General features: G+C 34.9%; 1 protein-coding gene across 2 annotated transcripts; it reads right to left on the bottom strand.

The window, feature by feature from the left end:
- Positions 1 to 518: 518 nt before the first annotated feature.
- Ddx56 (putative ATP-dependent RNA helicase DDX56) lies at positions 519 to 21,269 on the bottom strand. Of its 2 annotated transcripts, none has more exons than XM_069822146.1 (11): positions 21,045 to 21,269; positions 20,419 to 20,580; positions 16,826 to 16,960; positions 13,970 to 14,160; positions 10,315 to 10,575; positions 9,554 to 9,733; positions 9,022 to 9,163; positions 7,185 to 7,285; positions 5,842 to 5,983; positions 3,440 to 3,652; positions 519 to 846 (listed from the first exon to the last, which is right to left on the bottom strand). In XM_069822146.1, exons 1-11 carry the CDS (start codon positions 21,111 to 21,113, stop codon positions 787 to 789), a joined length of 1,656 nt encoding a protein of 551 aa, XP_069678247.1. In that variant the 5' UTR covers positions 21,114 to 21,269; the 3' UTR covers positions 519 to 786. The 2 variants fall into 2 exon arrangements, with proteins under 2 accessions (XP_069678247.1, XP_069678248.1); XM_069822147.1 differs by lacking the exon at positions 21,045 to 21,269 and adding an exon at positions 20,857 to 20,877.
- Positions 21,270 to 21,301: the final 32 nt, after the last annotated feature.

The raw sequence follows: 21,301 nt of genomic DNA, 5'->3' as shown, positions 1-21,301 counted from the left end.
CAGGAACTACGTCGACAAACGACTGTAATAAACAAAATGTGATTTAACCTTTACATTAATACAGCCATGTGATTGATTTCACGAGAGTTGGATGCAAGCTGTTTAGTGCTATTATATACTCTATATGCGATGATTGTCTAAGTCTGATGGATGGCCCAAGTGGCATTTGTGAATCCAACATTGACATGCAGGCCATCCTTCCAAGACCCTGCAGATAAGATCCCATCATCTACTTATGAGTCTGAACTCAGATTCAGACTTCGCCCTTAGAATCTAGATCAGCATTGGAAACCCATACTACCCTCAGACATCACTCCAGCCTATTTTTACTATTACAGATGTATGAATGGTTGTTGACATTCCTGTATGTATCGCGTTTCATTGGTGGCATCTGTCAATTCAGCTACAACACTCAGATCTGATAAGGGTCCACACAGAACCAAAGATGTCCTGTCCTTCTGGAAATATAATAAAATAAATATCTGGGCCAAAGTAATGATGAAGTATCTACACAAACATTTATGTAAATAATTTATTTACACAACTATCTAAGTGCTTAACAATTTTTTCATCTCATAAATACAGACTATCATACAAGTCCACATATGTCCATTATATACAAATGAAAAAAATGCTGCAATGGCATTTATGTAACTGTGGAATGAAAGGTTACAACAAACTTAATTTGACAGATGTAATTCTTCAGAACTGCTGACAACTTTAAAATAACAGCAATATCAAAAACACTAGCTGTACATCCCTTCAGACAATTCAGATATCAAGAGGTCACGGTTTCTTCTTGAATCCAGAAAATTCCATACATTGCAAAGGATTTCTCTTCTTTGCCTGCAATATATACAATTTATTCATATTACAAAAAATTAAGACTAAGGGAAAAAACACAAAAAGGTGAAATACATGAACATTCTGCCAATGTTAAGCACTAGAAAGTACTTTTTTATGACTGCAACAGCTTATATTATAGTCTTACACAAGTATTTATGGTTGCCAAGGACACACACTTTCCCTTCTTTCTGAATTTTCTACACTGCAGAGACAACGCCGAAATTCAGTGTTTTGTCTAAGTTTGTGCTGTACATGTACAGATGCTTTTTCACGTATGCAATAGCTCATGGCTGAGCTTCCACCAAGGCAACCCAGATTCGATCCTCGTTTATACGGTGGACGAAACAGGCCTAAGAAGTTATTCTCGGGGTTCTCCTGTTTCCCCTCTCCATTATCATTCCACCAACACTCCACAATCACCCTCACTCTGCGAGGTTCCAAGCCAGGCTTCCAAAATAAAAAAAAAAAAATGCTGAAAGTTGTACACATTTGTGTTTAATTAAGTAGGCCTCACAGTCTAAATATGCATAGCCAGACAAAAAAAAATTGTTATTGATGTTTACAAATATTTTGAAGATTTTTCTAGCAGTGACTCATCCACTATTTCTTTCATGTTCTATAAAACACAAGTTACGGACAGAGCTTGTGGTGTTAGTTTAATAATTCAAACACTGTAAGAAATGTTTACATGATGCCAACGAGTCCCTAAAAGATGATTCATGCTCATCTTCTTATTGTCCTAATCGTTTTGCGACTCATTTTGCTCCTCATAGTCTCGTCCATCTTTTTCCTCCTCACCAACTCATTAGTCATTTTTGTCTTGTTCGTTTCGTCAGTCATTTTGCTTCTGACAGTCTTTTTTTCCTTTTGATCGTTTCTTCAGTCAATTTACTATTATTAATAACGTCATTCTTTTTTTTTTCTGTGATCAGATTAATTCAGTTCTGACTGTCTCTTCAGCTATTTCTCAGCAGTCTGTTATTTTGTGCCCTTTCCTCAGTCATGCTGTTCTAATTGGGATGATTTTAATTTCCTTCCCATTGCCGTCAGTCTTTTTTTTTATCATCTCGTGTCACTTTTGTCCCAATTATTTCATCACTTCTGATCGTCTCATCAGTCAGATTCTTCTGATCATCTCGTGTTATTGTAACACTGTCTCGTAAACCTTCTTTCAAAAATGACGAGACGATTGCTGCTAAATAAAAAAGCTATAAAAGGAAACTGGCGATGAGATGATTAAGAATGAATTGATGAGATGCGCACAAGGAGAGTGATGATATGAAACTGTTTTTTGCAGTGTAACTTACAAAAGGAAAGTTCATGAGGAGGTTGGGTAAGTGAGCAAAACTATGTATGTAGTGTGTTTCACTATAAAGGCAAAAAATTGTTTGTTTTTGTGAAAAATCTCCTTACATATCAACTAATTACGCTAGATAGAAGTGCAAATATTAGTATTATCATCATCATAAAGTTCTTCGTTTTTGACCATGTGATCTGTAACGATAATCTAAGAAAGATGACCTTGATCCCTCCATTGCTGTCTTGGTCTTCCTTGATCTCTGTGTCCTCTTGGTCTACATACTGAGGCTAATCTTGGAAGTCTCCCTCTTTCCATTTTTTGTGCATGGTTCTTCCACTGTTGCTGATTTTGTTGAATTTCTCTGGTTATACAAGGAACTTGTAATGTTTTTCGGATATCTATGTTTCTTTTATGGTATATACATGTATTATATTTATATTAGTATCATTTATTATATTTAAGAATGACAGGGACGGATATGATATATATTTCAGTTTTTGTGAAGTAGATACACAATATAGATTTGTAACAACTGCCAATAGTACTATGACTGCAAATGAAATATTTTATACTTCATATAATTAAGGAGACTTTTGTTTTCATTAATCTTAGCGTTAATGGTTTGTTTCCTAATAAAAAATAAATTATCAATATAGATACAATTTCCTAAACATCCAACTGCCTGATACCTAAAAAGGCATTAGAAACATTTCAAAAGTTAATTTTACTCATAATAGGTTAGCTCAAGATTATTGTTACTCTGACAAAACTCAATTGTTTCCACAGTACTCTTCTAGAGTTGCATTCCAATGGATACCATCCCATTGTGGAATCCTGGGAATGCGGATGCTTTAGCAAAGAAGGGCAGCACTGCTACTTACAGACCTGTTACTAAATCTATGTATTACTGTGTAAAGATTAGTTAAATCTACATACTTAGACTTCAACAAACAAAATTTGATAACACAATCTCAAGGTTAAAAATGGAACTCTCTGCATCATAATCCACAGTTAATTCCCGATTTACCACGCAAATCGTCTGTAGCTGCATTTAGATTGGCAACACTGTTTGGTCAAGCACCTGCATAGAATTGGAATATATAAGTCCCCTATCTGCCCATTGTGCAATTCAAACTAAGAAATGGATTGGAACACTTCAAAATCTCTGCTTCAGTGGCTAACCATGACAATATTTGTGAAAAATATTGGAGTGCAAGAGGTCAAATGACTTTATTGTCAAACATCTGGCATTAGAAAACAACAACATTTAGGTGATAACTACTTCACACTTACTTCATAACGAGCTTTGACCTTCGAAGTTCCGCCTGCACCAGATATCCTGTCAAAACGTCTCTTACGTATCCTTGAGATGCCTGCCAATGACTTCAGTGCAGGTGGAACAATGTAATCAGGCACATTAGCTAAATGTGGTTGTATTTTCACAGTATGAAGCGCTTTATCGTGGCGCAATGTCTGAAGGTCACGTGGATTATCTGCAAAGTAACTCTGTAAACAGGACAAATGAAAGGTCGGTCGTTTTAGTAAGTTTGTATTACAAACAGCCTTCTATGTGCAAACCTTTGGTTTGCATTTTCAATTAATATCCCATTTGTACCACATAATGGGTTTTTTTCTCTTGCTGTTGAAACTACATGCTGAAATACACTCACATGGGGCATTCAAAACATAGTTTAAAAATATCAACAAACAAATATTTAATGGGAAAAGTACACGTTCATCAAAAATAGCTACAAATAGGGGCACATCATTTTCGCGAATGATTTTTTCACGAATTTCTGCTGAGTTCTACATGTTTAAATATCTAATTTTTCACGAATTATAGTAGTTTTATTTACGAACTTTGATGTATTTTATTCACCATTTTCTGGTCTCTATGGTTATAAAATATGATTATACTTTATTGTAGAACAAGTTACAAATTTTAACTCCTTGCACTGCAATTTAATAATAAAAAAGACAAAGACACACAAAATAAATGTTATAAGATATAAGCCACTAATGGATAGTTAGAAAGGACACTAAAATTAGATTCTGTAACAACTAGTTTTATGGACGCGAAATCTGGATGCTAATACAGAATGAATATAATAAAACATATGCTGTTGAAATGAAATTCTTATATGAAGTGCAGGATTGTACAGTCTTAGAAAAAAGTTTTGTCACACAGATAATTTATAAGTCCCAGAAAAGAAACAGTACGCATGATCAGAGGACAAGTGGTCTGGTTCACAATGGAACAACTAGTTGAGGTAATAAAATTAGTTTTGTTTCGTTGTATATCGTCCCGTAGTAGTTAGAACAAGTGCCAAGGAAATAAGTAATGTGGTAAAGACTGTTAACAAATAAAGAAGTAAATTAATTTAACAAATATAGGAAAAAAAAAAAAAGAATGCATGACAGTGGGTTCGAACACACGACTGACTGAATTGGAAAGAGGCACCCTGTTCACTTAACTAAAGCCATCAATGAGAGAAACATTCTGTATGAACCAGTGCAATTCTCCAGGATATGACTATATCATGAAATTGGACATTAACTTGATTTACTTCAAATTAATTAGACACAGTTCACATTAGTCGTGGATATAAACTATTTTGTTTTGCTCTGTAATTTATAAATAAAGTAAGGGGTGTGAAAATCGTTATTCCTTAACTATATGTAACTTAAATCTTTATAATATTTTGTTATGTTTAATAGTAACACTGTACGATGAAACAATAAATGAGGATAAAAGAAGTTCAAAATATATTCAATAAAGGAGATCATTGTAAAAAGGCTCGAGATATAGGCAGAAAACTTACTGACAATAGAAAATAGCAAGTTATCTAACATAGATTATTGCTATAATCCAAAGAGTAAGAGGAATTGATGGAGATCAGAAATTGGTGGAAGGACTTGTATAGCTCGAATAGACAATATGCCTACTACAATACTGCAAGACTCTATTTTCCCGCTCGACATATCTCGAGTCTCTTATGTGTTATGTAGCTTTCCTGATATCTCTCATCTTTTGGAGAGGAAATAAGTGTTGCAGAACATATTTGGACCAGTGAAAGGAAATGAATGGAGAATACTAACAAACAAAGAAATCAAAATCCTGGATTTAGTCTGCTACCAACAAGATAGGCAGATTGAAATGACTGAAACATGTTCAATAAATGGTGGTAAAAGGTACCCAAAAAGGGAACTAAATGATCAATCAGGTAGGAGGATAAAGGGAGGCACACATATGAAGGATACATGGGAAAAACGAACAATGTCACAATTCCTTTAAGGGTGATGTCGTTATCTAATTCACTGTATTACTACAAACTTTAGTGATATTTTTACCAAAAGTGGTAAAGGAGAATTAAAACCACGGATACACTCACCATTTCCTTCATTTCAAGTAGAAACACCAATAAATTTTGCAGTAATATACTGAAATAGATCAATATCTCACCTTTATTGGAAATGTGACATTGTTCGTTTTTCCCGTATACCCTTCATATGAGATGCTAGACAATGTGGAGGTAGATCTGAGAACTACTAGTAAGGAGATAGCAGAAAAGTTGAGTCAAAGTATAAGTGGAGGAGGGTAAGTTTCTCAGAGCACTGCAGAGTCACACAGTTAGCTTCAGTAAGTTCTAGCAAATTCATTTTTAGGCAATGGCTATTATAATGAAGATATTTACCTTAAGCTTCTGACTGTTCAATATTTCTTGTTTAATCTCCTTCAGACGTGCTTCCCGAACTGCAATCCTTGTTACAGCACGCCATGCATCCCTTGCACGGTACCGAAATCCTTCCACCTCTTCAAGTTTAAACTGATATGCTCTAGAAAAAGTTGTGCAGCATTATTAGAATTAAGAATCTCAAAGCAAGAAAATGTATAGATTAGATTAGTTGGAATAAGTGATCAGTGAGTGTTAGTGATTCGTAAACAATGTTGAGAACAATTAATAAGGAATAGAAAGAAATGAGTGTTTAGTTAAATGAGATTAGTAAGAATAAGATGGATAAATGGGAAAGGGTGAGAGTAAGTAGAAGATGGGAGGTGAAACAGAGGTGAGAACAGTGGTAGGAAAGTGATCGGTTAACATGTAAATGACCATGGATGTTAAAAACAAACGTAAGCAGAATATGTATCCAAGGGAGTGATGACACTGTATACAGAAATGTGAAAGGCCATCACGACTGATGTAAGCTGGTGGAATAAATATATCACATATGGCAGAGAGACAAGTATAGATACTTCTATTAATATATTACTAAAAGTGCATTAATATGTTCTGATTAAGAGAAGAAAATTATAAAATCACATGAGATACACAAACAAAAACAGTTTAGAAATTTCTATAATGTAAAACTTCTAGACTTAATTTTGTCTTATTTTACTACATAAATTACAAGTGTGTGAAAATCAGAGTACCATTTTGAGTCTATTACACGCTTTCATGATCAAAATTATTATAATAAAAAAATAGGAAGAGAAACATGAATGTTACAGTAACAAAACTAGCTATAATGATTATTACAGGAGAAAAATTCGCTCCGGCGCCAGGGATCGAACCTGGGTCCTTGGTCTCTTCTAATAATCATTGTTACCATGACAGATATATTCTGTAGGACCAAAAATTAATCTTTACGTAAAACTAGCTATATGAAATTTTCATAAATATAATTTTAAGCTGCTTCCAGTATCTTTTCACAATTCTTATTATAATAAATTTAAAAATATATAATGGGTTTTAACCATTAAATCAATTTAAGAAGGCTTCCGAAAATAATGAAGTTAGTTTTAATCCTTTACATAAAGTTTTTACCTGTTTGACAGTATAAGATACAGATTTTGAAAATTAGACAATCATTGTAAATTGCTCAATACATTGTAACATATCAAGCATTCCTAACAAAAGTATGAAATCAAGATATTATGGCAGACTCAGCTTTATTCCCACAAAAGAATCAAACTATAACGAAACTTAACATAGTTTACAAATAATTAATTATTAGAGTAGTCATATCTTATACAAACCTCAGCACTTGCTCCTCCTCAGAACAAGAACCCTTCAGATGATCTTCAACTTCCTGCATTAAAGGTCGCTCTCTTATACTGACAAATGACAAAGCAGTACCCTAGAAGCATAAATTACCCTACTTTAATTTACTCTTAATAAATGTACTTCAATTAAATGAATTAGTCTCAGAATTTCTTTGTTCCGAACATTTTATGCCAAAAGTGTCCATATGCATTTCTTGAAGTTTCCAAGAATAACCCCTCTACAGTGTTGATTTAAAAAATCCTAACTATGACAGAAAAAAAAAAGAAGAAAATATATAAATTACTACTAAATATGTGTGCCACAAAAATAAAAACTTTACAATAAATAAATACAGTATATACTTTTTAAGCATTTCTCAACAATTCACTTGCTTTATTAGGTGGCACATGATATTGCTATTTATGTAGGTATGTATTTATTCACACTGCAAATGGGTAAATATCCGGTGGCAGTGGTGACTAATTACACTCAATAATGGCAATTAATAATAAACACAATTAATAATAATAATAATAACAAGGAGCATCCTAAATTAAATGAAACACGATCACTTAGAATAACATTTAAAGTAAATCTAATTTGTATCTTAACCCTAAGTTCGAACTAAAACCCACGAGTATGATATGTTCATACATGCAGAAGTACCTTTCAGCACTACATCCATTTCACTGTCAACTCCCTCACTGCACTGGGGAGAAAAAAAAAACCACACACGCATGCACACCCACCCACGGTATATACCATACATAAAAGGTTGATGTGTAATAAGTTTTGATTGTAATATTCTGTCCATGGGAAGTCAGCTCTTGATTCTGGTGGGAAATGTAAACTTAAATCCAAGAGAGTAGTTGATGGCACCTGGAATGTTTTCTACGTTGTTATAGAACTTCTAGCTTGTGAATGAATAAACTGTTTGATTGTGTCAATACCAGTTTCTCTGTGTAGTTGACTGTTATGGACAAACCAAGGAGAACAGAATTAGATTCGTAGGACTTTATTTTGAACTGACTGGATGCATTTGATTTCACTTATTGCACTTTCGTTCCAGACAAGACTGGCATAAAGCACTAGAGGTCGTAACAGAGATATGTAAAGTAGCATGCAGTTTTGTAGCATTAGAGTTGTTTTTTGTTGAGAAATGGATATAATTGTGAGTTTTCCGTAGGCAAGTTTAAGTTTGTTGTTAACATGATGTTTCCATGACAGAACGATTTAAATGTACTCTGCGATATTTCACAGTTTCAGTCTTTGGTTTCCACGCTATTACATTGGTCGCAAGAGAGTTAATGGTTTTATTGCTAAGAACCAAGTATTAAATAACAACATCGCCTGACCATCAGTTTATTCTATGTGCAATAAAGTCACCAAGAAAATCTTTTGCAGTTTTTTGATAAGTGTCAATGTGTGTTCTTGATTTTACCTGAAACACACTATTAGTTTGGGTTTTTTTTTTTTTTTGTAAGTCTACAACACGAGACCCAGAGCTTTACTTCCCTTCCTCAGAAAGTAATGCTAATGATTTTATTACCTTATAGCCACTAATTTTAATATCAACGATGACCATTACGGAAAAGAAGACATGCAAAATGCTTTACTGAGATTTCTTACACCTCACTGAAATAATATTACTCAAAAGTGTTGGAAGAAATATATTTTAAATATATTTTTGAATATTCATCAGTTTATGAAAATTCTCAATGTCTCACATTTTACTCTAACCATTCAACTTTTGCAATTGGTTTACATGAAGTATTACATATGTTTGAATATACTTTACTTAATCTTTAAATTTTAGAATGGAAAACTTACTTGGTTTTTACCTCTGGCTGTTCTGCCAGCTCTATGAATATACGAGTTCACATCTGGTGGAAAATCAAAGTTGACTATATTTGACACATGATGAAAATCAATTCCTCTCGCAACTCCAAATTCTTTATCTTTCTTGCGTTTTCTGCAAACAAAGCCACATTATAACAAGTCATGCAAAATTACTAATATAGCGACCAAGGTAACTACATTCACAGTCAAGGACGCCCCCAGGAGGTAGCCAGTGGTAACAATTGCTACCACTGAGATTTTTATTTTTTACGCGTTTTTTTTTTTTATTTTCTCTACATGCATGATACATGCTTTCTCAAACCCTCTGTACACAATTCAACAGAAACGAGTGCTTTAAACTATGAATGAGTACACAAGGTAATTTAGATTTCAGAACTGGTTATTTTTCATGTTCAATTTTCTCTCTCCTCGTCCATCCATTTCCTATAATTTTCTAACTATCTTGCTACCACTGAGATTGGATCCTGTGGGCGCTCTTGTTCACATTGCAACATAATTTTACCCTTTCTTTCCTAGATGTTTCACAGCATGTGGTTCTTCCAAAGCCTTTTCATCTGAGGCAATGATGATATCATATACTCCCTGGTTGAACTGATTGACAGACAAGCAACGTATAGCAGCTGGAAGTTCGCAATTAAGCACACATGTTGGTATTCCAAACTGTTCCAAAAAGAGCTTCAACCTGAGAAACAACAGTACACATTATAATCTACAATATTACAATAACCTTACAACTTCCTAAAACAACAGTATTCAATCTATGGTACGCGTACCTCCAGGGATAAGCGGGGTTGTCTCAAGAGGCACGCATCCCACTGACTACGTATTTAAAAATGTTGACATATTTTATTATATTTGTTGATAATTATTACAGTTTTCAGGGCTGGATTTCACATATAAATGTACTAGTAAGACTACAGAAATACATTTTAAAAGTTAAAGACTAGAATTTTATTCTGTATGATGTTAATGATGATAAAATTAGGGATAATGTCTAGCCATGCCCCCTTTCTTGAGAGAATTTAAAGTAATTGCAGATTGTATGCCTTGGTATTCTTGGAGAGAGGAACTGGAAGAGAATATATACCTGTATTTCTATCATCGAACATGATATATAAAACTGTATTTCTCTCACCCAATTAGAGCATCATTCTGGGTTTTGAAAGTCGAGAAATCATGTTGCCATAGAAATGCTGGATAATTAACTGTATACACAATGAAGACATTACTTGAATTATTACACAATTACCAACATCTGCTTACTTGTAGCATCTATCCACAGTGTTCACGAAGATGATAGACTTCCCCCTCACAAGATGTAATTTCAACAGAGCATATAGTATAGCCGCTTTTTCATCTTCTTCAGCTGCCAAGTGGTAGTGTGCTAACTGAGAAACAGGTGCTAATTCTGGTTCTTTAAGTTTCAAGATGACAGGATTCCGTAATACCAATTGTTTCAAGTTCAACACGTCTTCGGAGAGAGTAGCACTAGCCAAACATGCTTGGAACACTCGAGGAAGGTAACTGAAACAAAAACACAAGCACTTCATTTAATCAACGCAGAAGAATATAACAGTACAATGAGAACAGTGTAGTGTTTTGGTTTTTTCATTCTAGAGTCTTTATCCTAAGTAACATTTTCTCAAGAGCATACTAAGAATGTCATGCATATTTCTTTCGGTAATAACAACTGCCAGCCACTGATGTAGCTCAGTCGGCTAAGGTGCTTGTCTGCTGATCCTGAGTTGTGCTCGGACATGGGTTCGATTCCTGCTTGGGCCGATTACCTGGTTGGGTTTTTTCCGAGGTTTTCTCCAACCATAAGGCAAATGTCATGTATCTATGGCAAATCCTCGGCCTCTTCTCGCCAAACACCATCTCACTATCACCAATTCATCGACACTAAATAACCTTGTAGTTGATACAGCGTCATTAAATAAGTAAAAAATAAATAACTGCCAAAAAAATATTCAAAACACAATATTATTCCACACAATAACTGACAACACACATGCTTCCCCCTTTGTTTAATAAAATTTGTACAATTTCCAAATATCTATGTACAATCTATATCCAGAAGCGAAAGATGGTGTGATCTCTACACTATAAATCCTTTGGAATATATCAGTCCCCTAACTGCCCATTGTGCAACTCAAACCAAGAAATGGATTCGGAACACCTCAAAAATCTGTTCTTCATTGGCTGTCATGATAATATCTTTGAAAAATATTGGAGTGCAAGAGGTCAAATGACTTTATTGTCAAACGCCTGCCATTAGAAAGCAACAACAACACTATAAATCCTCTTACATGCTTCCCTGAGAACATTAAACAAGTCTGAGATATTTGGAAAGAGGCAAGAAGTGAAAAATAAAATTACCATCCAAATTCTGGCAGAACAGCTGATCAGTGGAAAGATGAAACAATACTGAATGTGTGCACGTTATAATCAACGAAAATCGGAGATAGACAGTGCAAGAATTAGAAGACCTGAGGATTCCACAGACTACTTATTTTTGCTGGTTTCTTGTTTCCATGGCTGGACCTGGAATGGATCCTTATACTTAGGCTTGCATTGCCCATTGTGCGTCCTATATGATTATCCTAGTCTGACATATGGTCTGGGTGGCATTCGTGAATCCGATGATAACAGGTGGGCCAACCTGCCTGAGTCTTAACAGAACCAGACCTCAACTTCAGATGGGTACCTGATAAACTACAGCACTGAAAATCTGTATAACCCTCAAGATTTCACCCAGCCTATTTTTAACTAATGAAGATGATAGATGAAATGAAGAGGAGGTGGAGTGTGTTAATAAGTGATAGAGGGAAACGGGATTATCCTGAAAAAACCATCTCCAACATTTACTTCGTCCATCACAAAATCAATCACGACCATGCCGGGGTTCGAACCTGGGCTCTTTGGATGGAAAACCAGTGTGCTAGCACTTGAGTCACAGATACGGCAAGAATCATGACATGAAATATGCGGCAGTGGAATTCACTCTACACTTCCTGTCACAAAAGCAGAGGTTGCACAGGACTTGCTTGAAATCACTAACCAGATTTCTTCGAAAAAGGCGTAACTTTTCTCAAAGCTAAAATAACCATTTAAAGGGAGTAGATTGTAGATCATCAATAAGATTGAGAAGAATGTAACGAGACAGCTTAAGGTGATCCTAAAGGAGGATTTTATGGACTTTTTTTAAAAATGGAAGAGACACTGGATTAAGTTTCAAAGTTTACTGAAATTTTTGTTTACATATTATGATACAAACTAAGTTACCCAAATGAGCAAATGCTCATGCTTGGGTGTAGTCCCATAGAGCAGGGGTTCCCAACTGGTGTGTCGCACAGCTCCATGGAGTGTGTCGCGAAATTTTAGATTTGAAAAATAAATTTTATGCCATCCAGAAAGTCTCTTTACAACTTATTTTTTATTTGCAATGAAGTCTCTCATATATGTTACATTTTATTTTGAGACAGACTTTACCAATGAAACGTGAACAACTGCAACAATGCTCAGTTCAGTTTTTCAATCATAAGGCCACATATAGAGAAACTCTGTGCAACCCACCAAGCGCAGACTTCACATTAATTTAAATAAGAGAGTTTTCAAAAATGATAATCTTTGATCGGACATCCAGCATAGATAGTTGGGATTTTTGACACATATTTTTTTGTTTTTTTTTTTTTCTAATGCCACTCAAGTTGCTGCTTGTTCTTTTAGAATTTTCGATTGAGTGTTAACATCGACCTATCTACAACACTACACAGAAGTTCTTATCAATGCTTTTTTTCTGGCAGAACGTGCTGAAACAGTGTTCTGGCATCTTTTTGTTGCATTTTTCATCATGGAACCGAAATATGTGTGAATAACTATGTTTTTAATATAATTTTTCTTAGAATTCCACTTACATGTTGAAAGTCTTAGTTGGACAAAAAGGAGGTTAAAAACGACAAAATTCCCGTGCAGTGAACAGTAATCATCTCCCTGTCTGCTATAAAATATTCTACACAGAGTTCTACCACCTTTTTCTCCAGAAGAAATGTACTAGTAGTTGTTGCTGCTGCTGTTGCTGTTATTGTTATTATTATTATTATTATTATTATTGTTAATAAAATCAAATAAGTATGTCGCGATATTGTGGGTATTCAGTGAAGTGTGCCATCACTCAAAAAAGATTGGAAACCACTGCAATAAGGTACAAGTTAGGACTTACATAATATTATACAGACAAAAATACGTGTGATATTCCAAAGAGACTGCTCTGAATGGGACAATGACACCAACCATTGCACTAGGTAGGCTACTTTCATATATTAAATGGCTGGTTGCTTTCTAGACAGACCACGTATACACAGACTGAAATTGTCGGTTACACATCAGCTTAAGCCAGAGTTGTAAGTATCAGAGGAAACGTACATACAGTAAAAGCCCTTGTAATCAGCATTCAATTAACTGGCAACACCAGAACAACGGTACTTTTGCTTGGGCCAAAAAAAGAATGTTTAAATCTGCTGCATTGCCAAAGCCTGGGCCATCAGTATTGCCACATTAGAAAGTTCGCACTTTAATGTTCAGTGAATATTCGAACTTTAAATTGGTGTATTATTTGTGTTGTGTGATGTGTTTTAATAAAGAAAATCCACACAGTTGTCGTGTTATTTAGTTATGATAAAGTAATTGAGAAATAAGTTTCAAATGGCTGCAGTTCCAACAGTAAAAATACGAACAGGTAATTTTCGTTAAATATTTATTCAATTATCCAGTAAAATCTCGTATCCAGAACTAGCCTGCTCCCTTTGGTGCCAGTTAAGAGGGATTCTATTGTAGTGTATTGTGAATGCAAGAATAAGTTCAATACAGTTATTACAACAGATGCATTGTGATTAAATATTTTACACATGAACATTACCTTAGAACTTCCTTCAACTCTTCCTCGTAACCAAATGAGAATATTAGGTCTGCTTCATCAATTACCAGCATCTCAAGTGAGTCCTTCAAATTAATATTTCGAGCTTTCAGATGGGCGAGCACTCTCAATGGTGTGGATACAACTATGTCCGGACGTTCTACCAAAAGTGGACGTTGTGCTGATATGTCCATCTGCAAAATTGTGAATTTTAAACATCTTCTATATAGGGTTCCCATATTTTACGAAAAGTTATGATAGAAGAAGCGTAATAAACCTTTAAACATTAAAATTGTGCAATGAATTACAGTGTTGTGGAAAACGATTTTGGTAATCCTATCTTCATGTGCACAGACTTAGAAATAAAAGAAGTCTACAGAAACATACATTTTTACAAATGTATTCGTTTCCAAACTTACAAAAACATTAGATAAAGGATTCCTTGGACTGAGAGGCTGTGGCCTACTGGCGGTGTTGCATCCAGACGTTTCGCCTACAGCTACAGTATATGTTGTCATTTAAGAAAAATGTATTTTTTGGCACAAACTGTATACACGAGGATATACATTTTCTACATTACGTGCAAAATATTAAGCTATGTGCATCTAATAAATACAGCATTTAACACTTTTAAGAAACATTCACATTGTAAAGTTATTAGCAATATTCCATACTTATTGTTCATCCTGCATATGAATAAAAGTCTTACTTGGAATACACAAATTACGGAGACTTGCAAGAAAATATTTTCATTGATTCATACACTGAATTGGTTCAAAAATGTCTTACTGTCTACACTAAAACAACTATTAGTGTAAACACTCATTATGCTCCATTTTGATTATTGTGGTGCATTCTTGGATCGTTAGTGTGTGAAGACAGAAGGAAGTTGAAAGACAGAGAAGACAGATTGTACATGCATAAAACAACACTCCACCCATGTTACTGCATTTCCAGAAAACATCGATTGTTCTCTCTGAGTAAGGAATACGTGTGACTATTTTGTGCTTCTAAATGCATATACGTAGTTCCTGCTTCTGTTGTGATTATTTACTTTGTATATATAATATGTAGTGCAGTGGTGATGCGTCAATAACAGCACAAGAGTATGTGAACACCTTGTTTCCGTTAAAGCACGATTGTTATTATTTAATGTCATATTGACATACTAGAAATATATAATATCCGAATTGAGTGGTTTAAACTTCCCACAACATTCACAGACTTCTTGTATTAATTTGGGAACGTACATTCACATGAAAGCCATGCTCTTTTCAAGGAGACTACACGATTTGACACACATGCACGGAATAAAATTGTCTGTAGCTGGCCGCTTATGACTCATCAAGAGCACAAGGCGTTAAGTGAACACTGAATCTGTCCTGCAGAAGTCAGGTGCGTCAATGTGTTCTCGAGGTAGGAAATAGTCTATAGATGTCAGCAGTTCTCGCTGTCTGAGCTTTTATTTTGTATGGGTGTGTATACAGTGCTCCTACGGGAATGTAGTTTGTGAATTACTACACTTCAGAGTACTTTAGTTAGCTATATGTTCCATGCTGTAATGACATCCTACAAGACAAACGTAGTGAGCAAACTGAAATAAAATAACTGGGGTTTATTATTGTTATTGTTGTTAACAAATATTTTGAACTTATACACGGTCTTTTTTCTATAGTTAGATCTTAGAATAATGATATTTATATTATTTATTTATTTAATGCAGGGCTGTAGAGTTTATCTTTAGCCGTGATAATGGCAACATGCAATAGTGTGAGACAAGTAAACAAATATAAAAATAAATAAACAAACATTGAGAAGAGTACAAAAATAGTTCATCTCAGCAAGAATAATGGAATATATTTATATTTGGATGGCCATCATCTTCTCTCTTGCTTCCCAGTACTTCTCTACCAGTGTAGTGGAGGACAGATTGGGACAATCCATTAGATGGTCTGAGTCCATTACGATGTTCTGGTTGCAGAGTGGGCAGTTAGGATTCTGGAGTAAACCAATGCGGCATAGATGTTTACCCAAGCAATCATGTCCAGTTGCTAATCGGAATTTGGCAACTGCTTCTCTCCTTGGCCAATCTGGTACCGAAGTGACACTGTCTTTCCATTCAGATGATATTTATATTAAACCTATTAATTTTTACTAATGATTTCAAATTATCTTCGGTTTTGGAACACAGAATTGTGAACACACGCATATTTTATCACGAGCCGCCACTGTAAAATAGTGTAGATCCAGATGTTTGGGATGTGCAGGGCATGTAGCACGTATGGGTGAATGCATATCGAGCATCTGAAGTCTTGACGGAAAAAGACCTTTCGGGAGGCCAAGACATAGATGAGAGGATAGCCTAATATTATAATTGATGTGAGGGAGGTGGTATATGATGGTAGGGACTGAATTAATCTTGCTTCTTGCTCAAGATAGGAACCGATGGTGGGCTTATGTGAGGGTAGCAATGTACCTCTGGGTCCTCTAAAAGACACTTGTAAGTAATAGTGTATTTGTGTATTACGCTATGCTATGTTAAGCATGCCTCCTTCAACTTATATTTTTCTTCATCTTACGATGTTTGGTGACGTATACACGTCCGTTGATGTGACATATTAATGAATGTTGTGAGTTATAGCAAGACAACTTCATACCACTTTGACATTGGCAGAATGCACAAATTGTCAGAAGTCTAAAACTTCTGGAATTGCAGGAAAATAGGCAGGATCTTCACTGAGAAATGTCTCAATTACACTTTTGTAAGTTTGATTATTTGTGCAATATGCATTATATATAAGTTATCTATAAACATATCGAGACATTTAGTTTGTAATTACAACTAGCACTAGTACATACCTGTGGTGATAAATCAATGCAATGGACCTCACGGGAGCATTTTGTCGTCAGTTCCGTAAAATTTGTGTGTATCTGTTGGCACAGTTCCTTGCTAGGTGCAAGAACAAGAGCTTTCGTTTCTTGTTTCATGGATGTCTGAAATATTTGTAATATTGTAGTAAAGATTACGTATAATTCAAGTTTACAAGTAGAGAATGCTACCATTAATAAATCTGTAACCATAACTGCATACTTGAAACCAAAATTCTGTGGTAGCTGCTGGAAGAGGACTTTATGATATCATACATCTCACAGAAACATTTTTAAAACACTACATATACTTTCACTTTCTTGTTTCAATTCAAGTGAGTCAAATATATATTCCCCTATAAATTAATGTTTGAATACACAGCACTTTATCCTCATTGCGCATTGCAACTTTTCTCTTTTCCACCAACAGTGGCGCTAGATACCTCGTCTCTTTTCCAGGAGTGTAAGGCTGTAAGAAGTGTCCACCAGACTCAAATGACTGAATTTTTTAAATGTAATTATTTTGTCTTAGTATGATGTCGATTTAAGTGTTGATTAATTTTTTTTTTATTGAATTTAATTTTAATTTTTACTCTATTAGTATTGTATTTTTGGTCAAAAGAAAATATCCGTCTAAAAATAAGACAAGTGTTTCCATAAAAGTCGAGTATTTCCCTGGACCAAAAATATAAAATCGTTCAATTGACTAAAGTGTACGTATCTTGTACACCTAATGGTAATAAAAAGACTCTTCAGCCATGCCTGGCAGCAGAAATAAGAATTACGAAGTAGGCAAACAAATGAGTAACAAATATCTTGAATTCTGTGTACACAAGCATTATCTGATTTGCCTTTCTAAAAGTCCAATGATTTATTCATAAGTAAACTCATCCACGATTAAAATCAATGAGCTACCTCTGCTGTAATTATTCACCAAGTGAAACATTCAATAACTATGCCGATGTACTGAAAAATTATAATATCAACGGTTATTACCATAACATATAATTACTGAACCAACTAGTCGCAAGTACACTTCATTTTCGGCAACTACATCTAGCAGTATGCTGTATTTACTCGCATAATACCAGCCTTAGGCCTATACATAAGAAATCGTCCCACCAAGAGTTTTAAACTGGTCGGATTAATATGCCAAAGACATTCAGCAGTTGCTTGAGTTCTTCCTTCTACAATCTGCATGTCCTGTGTTGAAGTAACACAATCTGTGATGAAGAATGAGTGGAACGGAGAAAAATTCTCTCTGGCACCGGGATTTGAACCCGGGTTTTCAGCTCTACATGCTGACGCTGAAAACCCGGGTTCAAATCCTGGTGCCGGAGAGAATTTTTCTCCATTCCACTCATTCTTCATCATATGATAACTCAGAATTTCTACATGGAAATATCATATGTACTTCAGTACATTGTAATATAACACAAGCTGTGCCAAAGCAATACCAAATGCTACTGTTCCTTTGGTCAGTTTACTAACATGTCTTGTCCCATTAAGTTGTCATTAAGAATACAGACCTACAACTAGTTATTTTCGTGCTTGTGTTTGATTCTCGTTGTTTTAATAGGTGGAAAGGAAAATTACGTACACTCGAATACAAAAGAAATTGTTTGCCGTGTTCATGAGTATTTTCAAAGTGAATATAATTATGCTAAAAACGGAAGGCCTTTGATTTCGATTAATCAGGTTCCAGAAAGAACAATCAGAGCCATGGGTTTATCTAAAAGTGTATCTGAAAGCAGGGTTTGAAATAACGGGAGAGACTTCCCCTTCCCATCGAAGAATTCCCCAGCTCATCAAAGAAGAATTCCTTCCCTGCCAGGGAAAAATGTTTGCCCTATTTTATGAATTATGAACTTCTAAACATAAATTTCTTCACGAATGAATCACCTGCAAAATGCGATTCTGCACTGCAGGATAAATCTTGTAGACTAATGAGTGGCCAAGAGGCAACTATGGAAATTCAGTTTCAAACCTTTATTAAGGTTCATGTTACTGCTTCACGTCAATAATTGTTCAACCTAAACACTTCTTAAGTGACAATAATTCTAATAAAGTATGTTCATATGAATTTAAATGTGTCCTAGACTCACTAGCAGTTGCTTAGTAATCATTGTTCGTTTCTTTTAAAGAGTGTGGATCAGTGAATGTTAGGCTATCAGGCTATCAAGAGAATACTTGCCTCGGTGAACGTCAAAATGGATAAATTTATGACAAAAATGCGTAAAGTAGCAGAATCGAATGGTGCATTGGAGCCTCAAACCTCAAGTAATAAGCCTACTTCTCATCAGGTAGAAATTCCAGAAGTGGCGGGGACAAGTGTGAGTGATATAGGTTATCGTGGGATGTATAGACAAAGCGAGATTCCAAAAATAGAAAGCAAATCACCTTGGCTTTCATCAGCAGAGTTATATGTTTGTACTGTTCAGAAATTCAAAATCACGGTGCTCTTAAAGACAGTAAAATACATATTGAGCTAGCTGTTATGAAAAGTTTGAATATGAACAATAATAAAAAGTTAAATGATAAAATTAGTGATTACAGAAGGAGCAAATTTCACTTGAAGTGTAAATAAATTTTAAATGAAAAGAAAAAGGAGTTAGCCTAATTGAAAGTCTCTCTGAAGGTTTCAGAAAATGGGAAGGAGAAAATCTAATGAAATTACAAGTGACCATGCGTGTATTTAGAATAGTGTACCTTCTCCGGAATCGAATGCAAACAAAAACACTATAAAAACAAGAAGAAATAGTCAACATTTCGGAAGAAGAGCTACTACGTGAGAAACAAAATGTGTTTAGACACAACAACGGCTGCCTTGCTTCAAATGGGGAACACTTTCAACTTCGTCTTAGAAAAGGTACGCATTTTTTAGCATTTTCACAATTTCAAATTGCAAAAAAAACTATTCTATTGTTTATCTAATCATAACCGAGCGCACAGTGGGCCGCATGTTGGCAGTTGCGCTGTGCGAATCCCGTAATATTTTACTTGCGAACACCAAAAGTTTGGGGTCTACAGATTTAACTTTTTGGATTTATAAAGAAAGCCTTCTAAGTGCAATTCAGAAAATGAAAGTTCATCCTCTTATTTCATTTGTAGATCTGTAGCTTCTTTATAATAATTCCAAAAAATAAATTAGGCCTATAAACAAAATTGCCATTCGCAACATAGGCCTAGTGATACCCGTAAAAGTTTAAAACATATAGGTGTAGAAAGTAGCATATGTGTTATCTTTGTGATACACATATTTTTTGCAATTGCAACCAATCTGATAATCAGCAGAAAGTCATCTCACTATTTGCTTCCTCATAACAGTATACAGTATATTACAGTGTAATCTTATATTTCACATTTTGTGTGTAGGCCTACTTCTTGTACTATATAAAGTACGGTAGACCTACATATACATAAAGGCCTAATTAAGAGCTATGCTATTAATGATTCTGTCAGTGGAAATTGATTTTAATAGCATTATACACCAGAAGGAATTATGGAGGCCTAAGTGATTTTGATGCGAATTCTCGCTTCTCTATTATCTATACGCAAAATTTATAAAGTTCACTTCTACTTACTTGCTTAGAATTGAGAATTCTCTGAATAACAGGTACAGCAAATGCTCCAGTTTTTCCTGATCCAGTCCGCGCTCTCATCAGCACATCTTTTCCTTCTAAAAGAATGGGAATGGCTTTCTCTTGAATTGGTGTTGGTTCTAACCAACCAAGTTTTGCAATTGCCTGAAATAAAAATATAAACGCAGTTAGCTAGTACGTCTAAACACTACTTCACTCCATAGAAGTGTCTGTCCAAATATAACGCTAACAGGTGATATAATTTAAAACAGTACTGGTTGTATACAATGGATAATCCTTACATTGTAACTAGACCTATGAATTTGATTTTAAAGCTACAGGTTATTACTATTCCATCTCCCATTCCAAGTTTTCTTTGTTTTCTAAAGTAAAAATTACGTAAAAAGACTGAAAATATTCCCAGCAAAAAATAAACCTAACCTAAAAGAAAAACTTTAAAAAGTAGCCTGAGCTAGATCCGTCCTCATAAAACTAAACGTCACCTAACCAAAAATTACGTTCTGGAGAGCGGAATGAACGTCTTCCGGTAGTTAACCATTACTTTAATAATCAATTAATGTTAACTGATATCCTTTCATTCATAACACGTGTAGTATCATATTACCAACCTTCAAAATCCTGTCATCCAATTCCATTTCATGAAAATTGCATGGTTTAACATCACTCTCTTCAGCCATTTTCAATAGACAATTGTTGCCTAATTCCTTATAGAAATTCCTGTGTTTAAGTAGATTAAAGTCAAAGTAAACGCTACTTTCGCATTCCCTCCTCTAGTACAAGAGGACTATTCTCACTTCCTTCACTTCACACTCCGCTTATACATCTTCAACTGTTTTGTTGGCTAGCAGCTGTTCCATACCAATCA

Source organism: Periplaneta americana, chromosome 3 (assembly GCF_040183065.1).
Source record: "Periplaneta americana isolate PAMFEO1 chromosome 3, P.americana_PAMFEO1_priV1, whole genome shotgun sequence".
NCBI classification, from domain to species: Eukaryota; Metazoa; Arthropoda; class Insecta; order Blattodea; family Blattidae; genus Periplaneta; species Periplaneta americana.
This window is presented reverse-complemented; position numbering and strand designations above follow the sequence as displayed.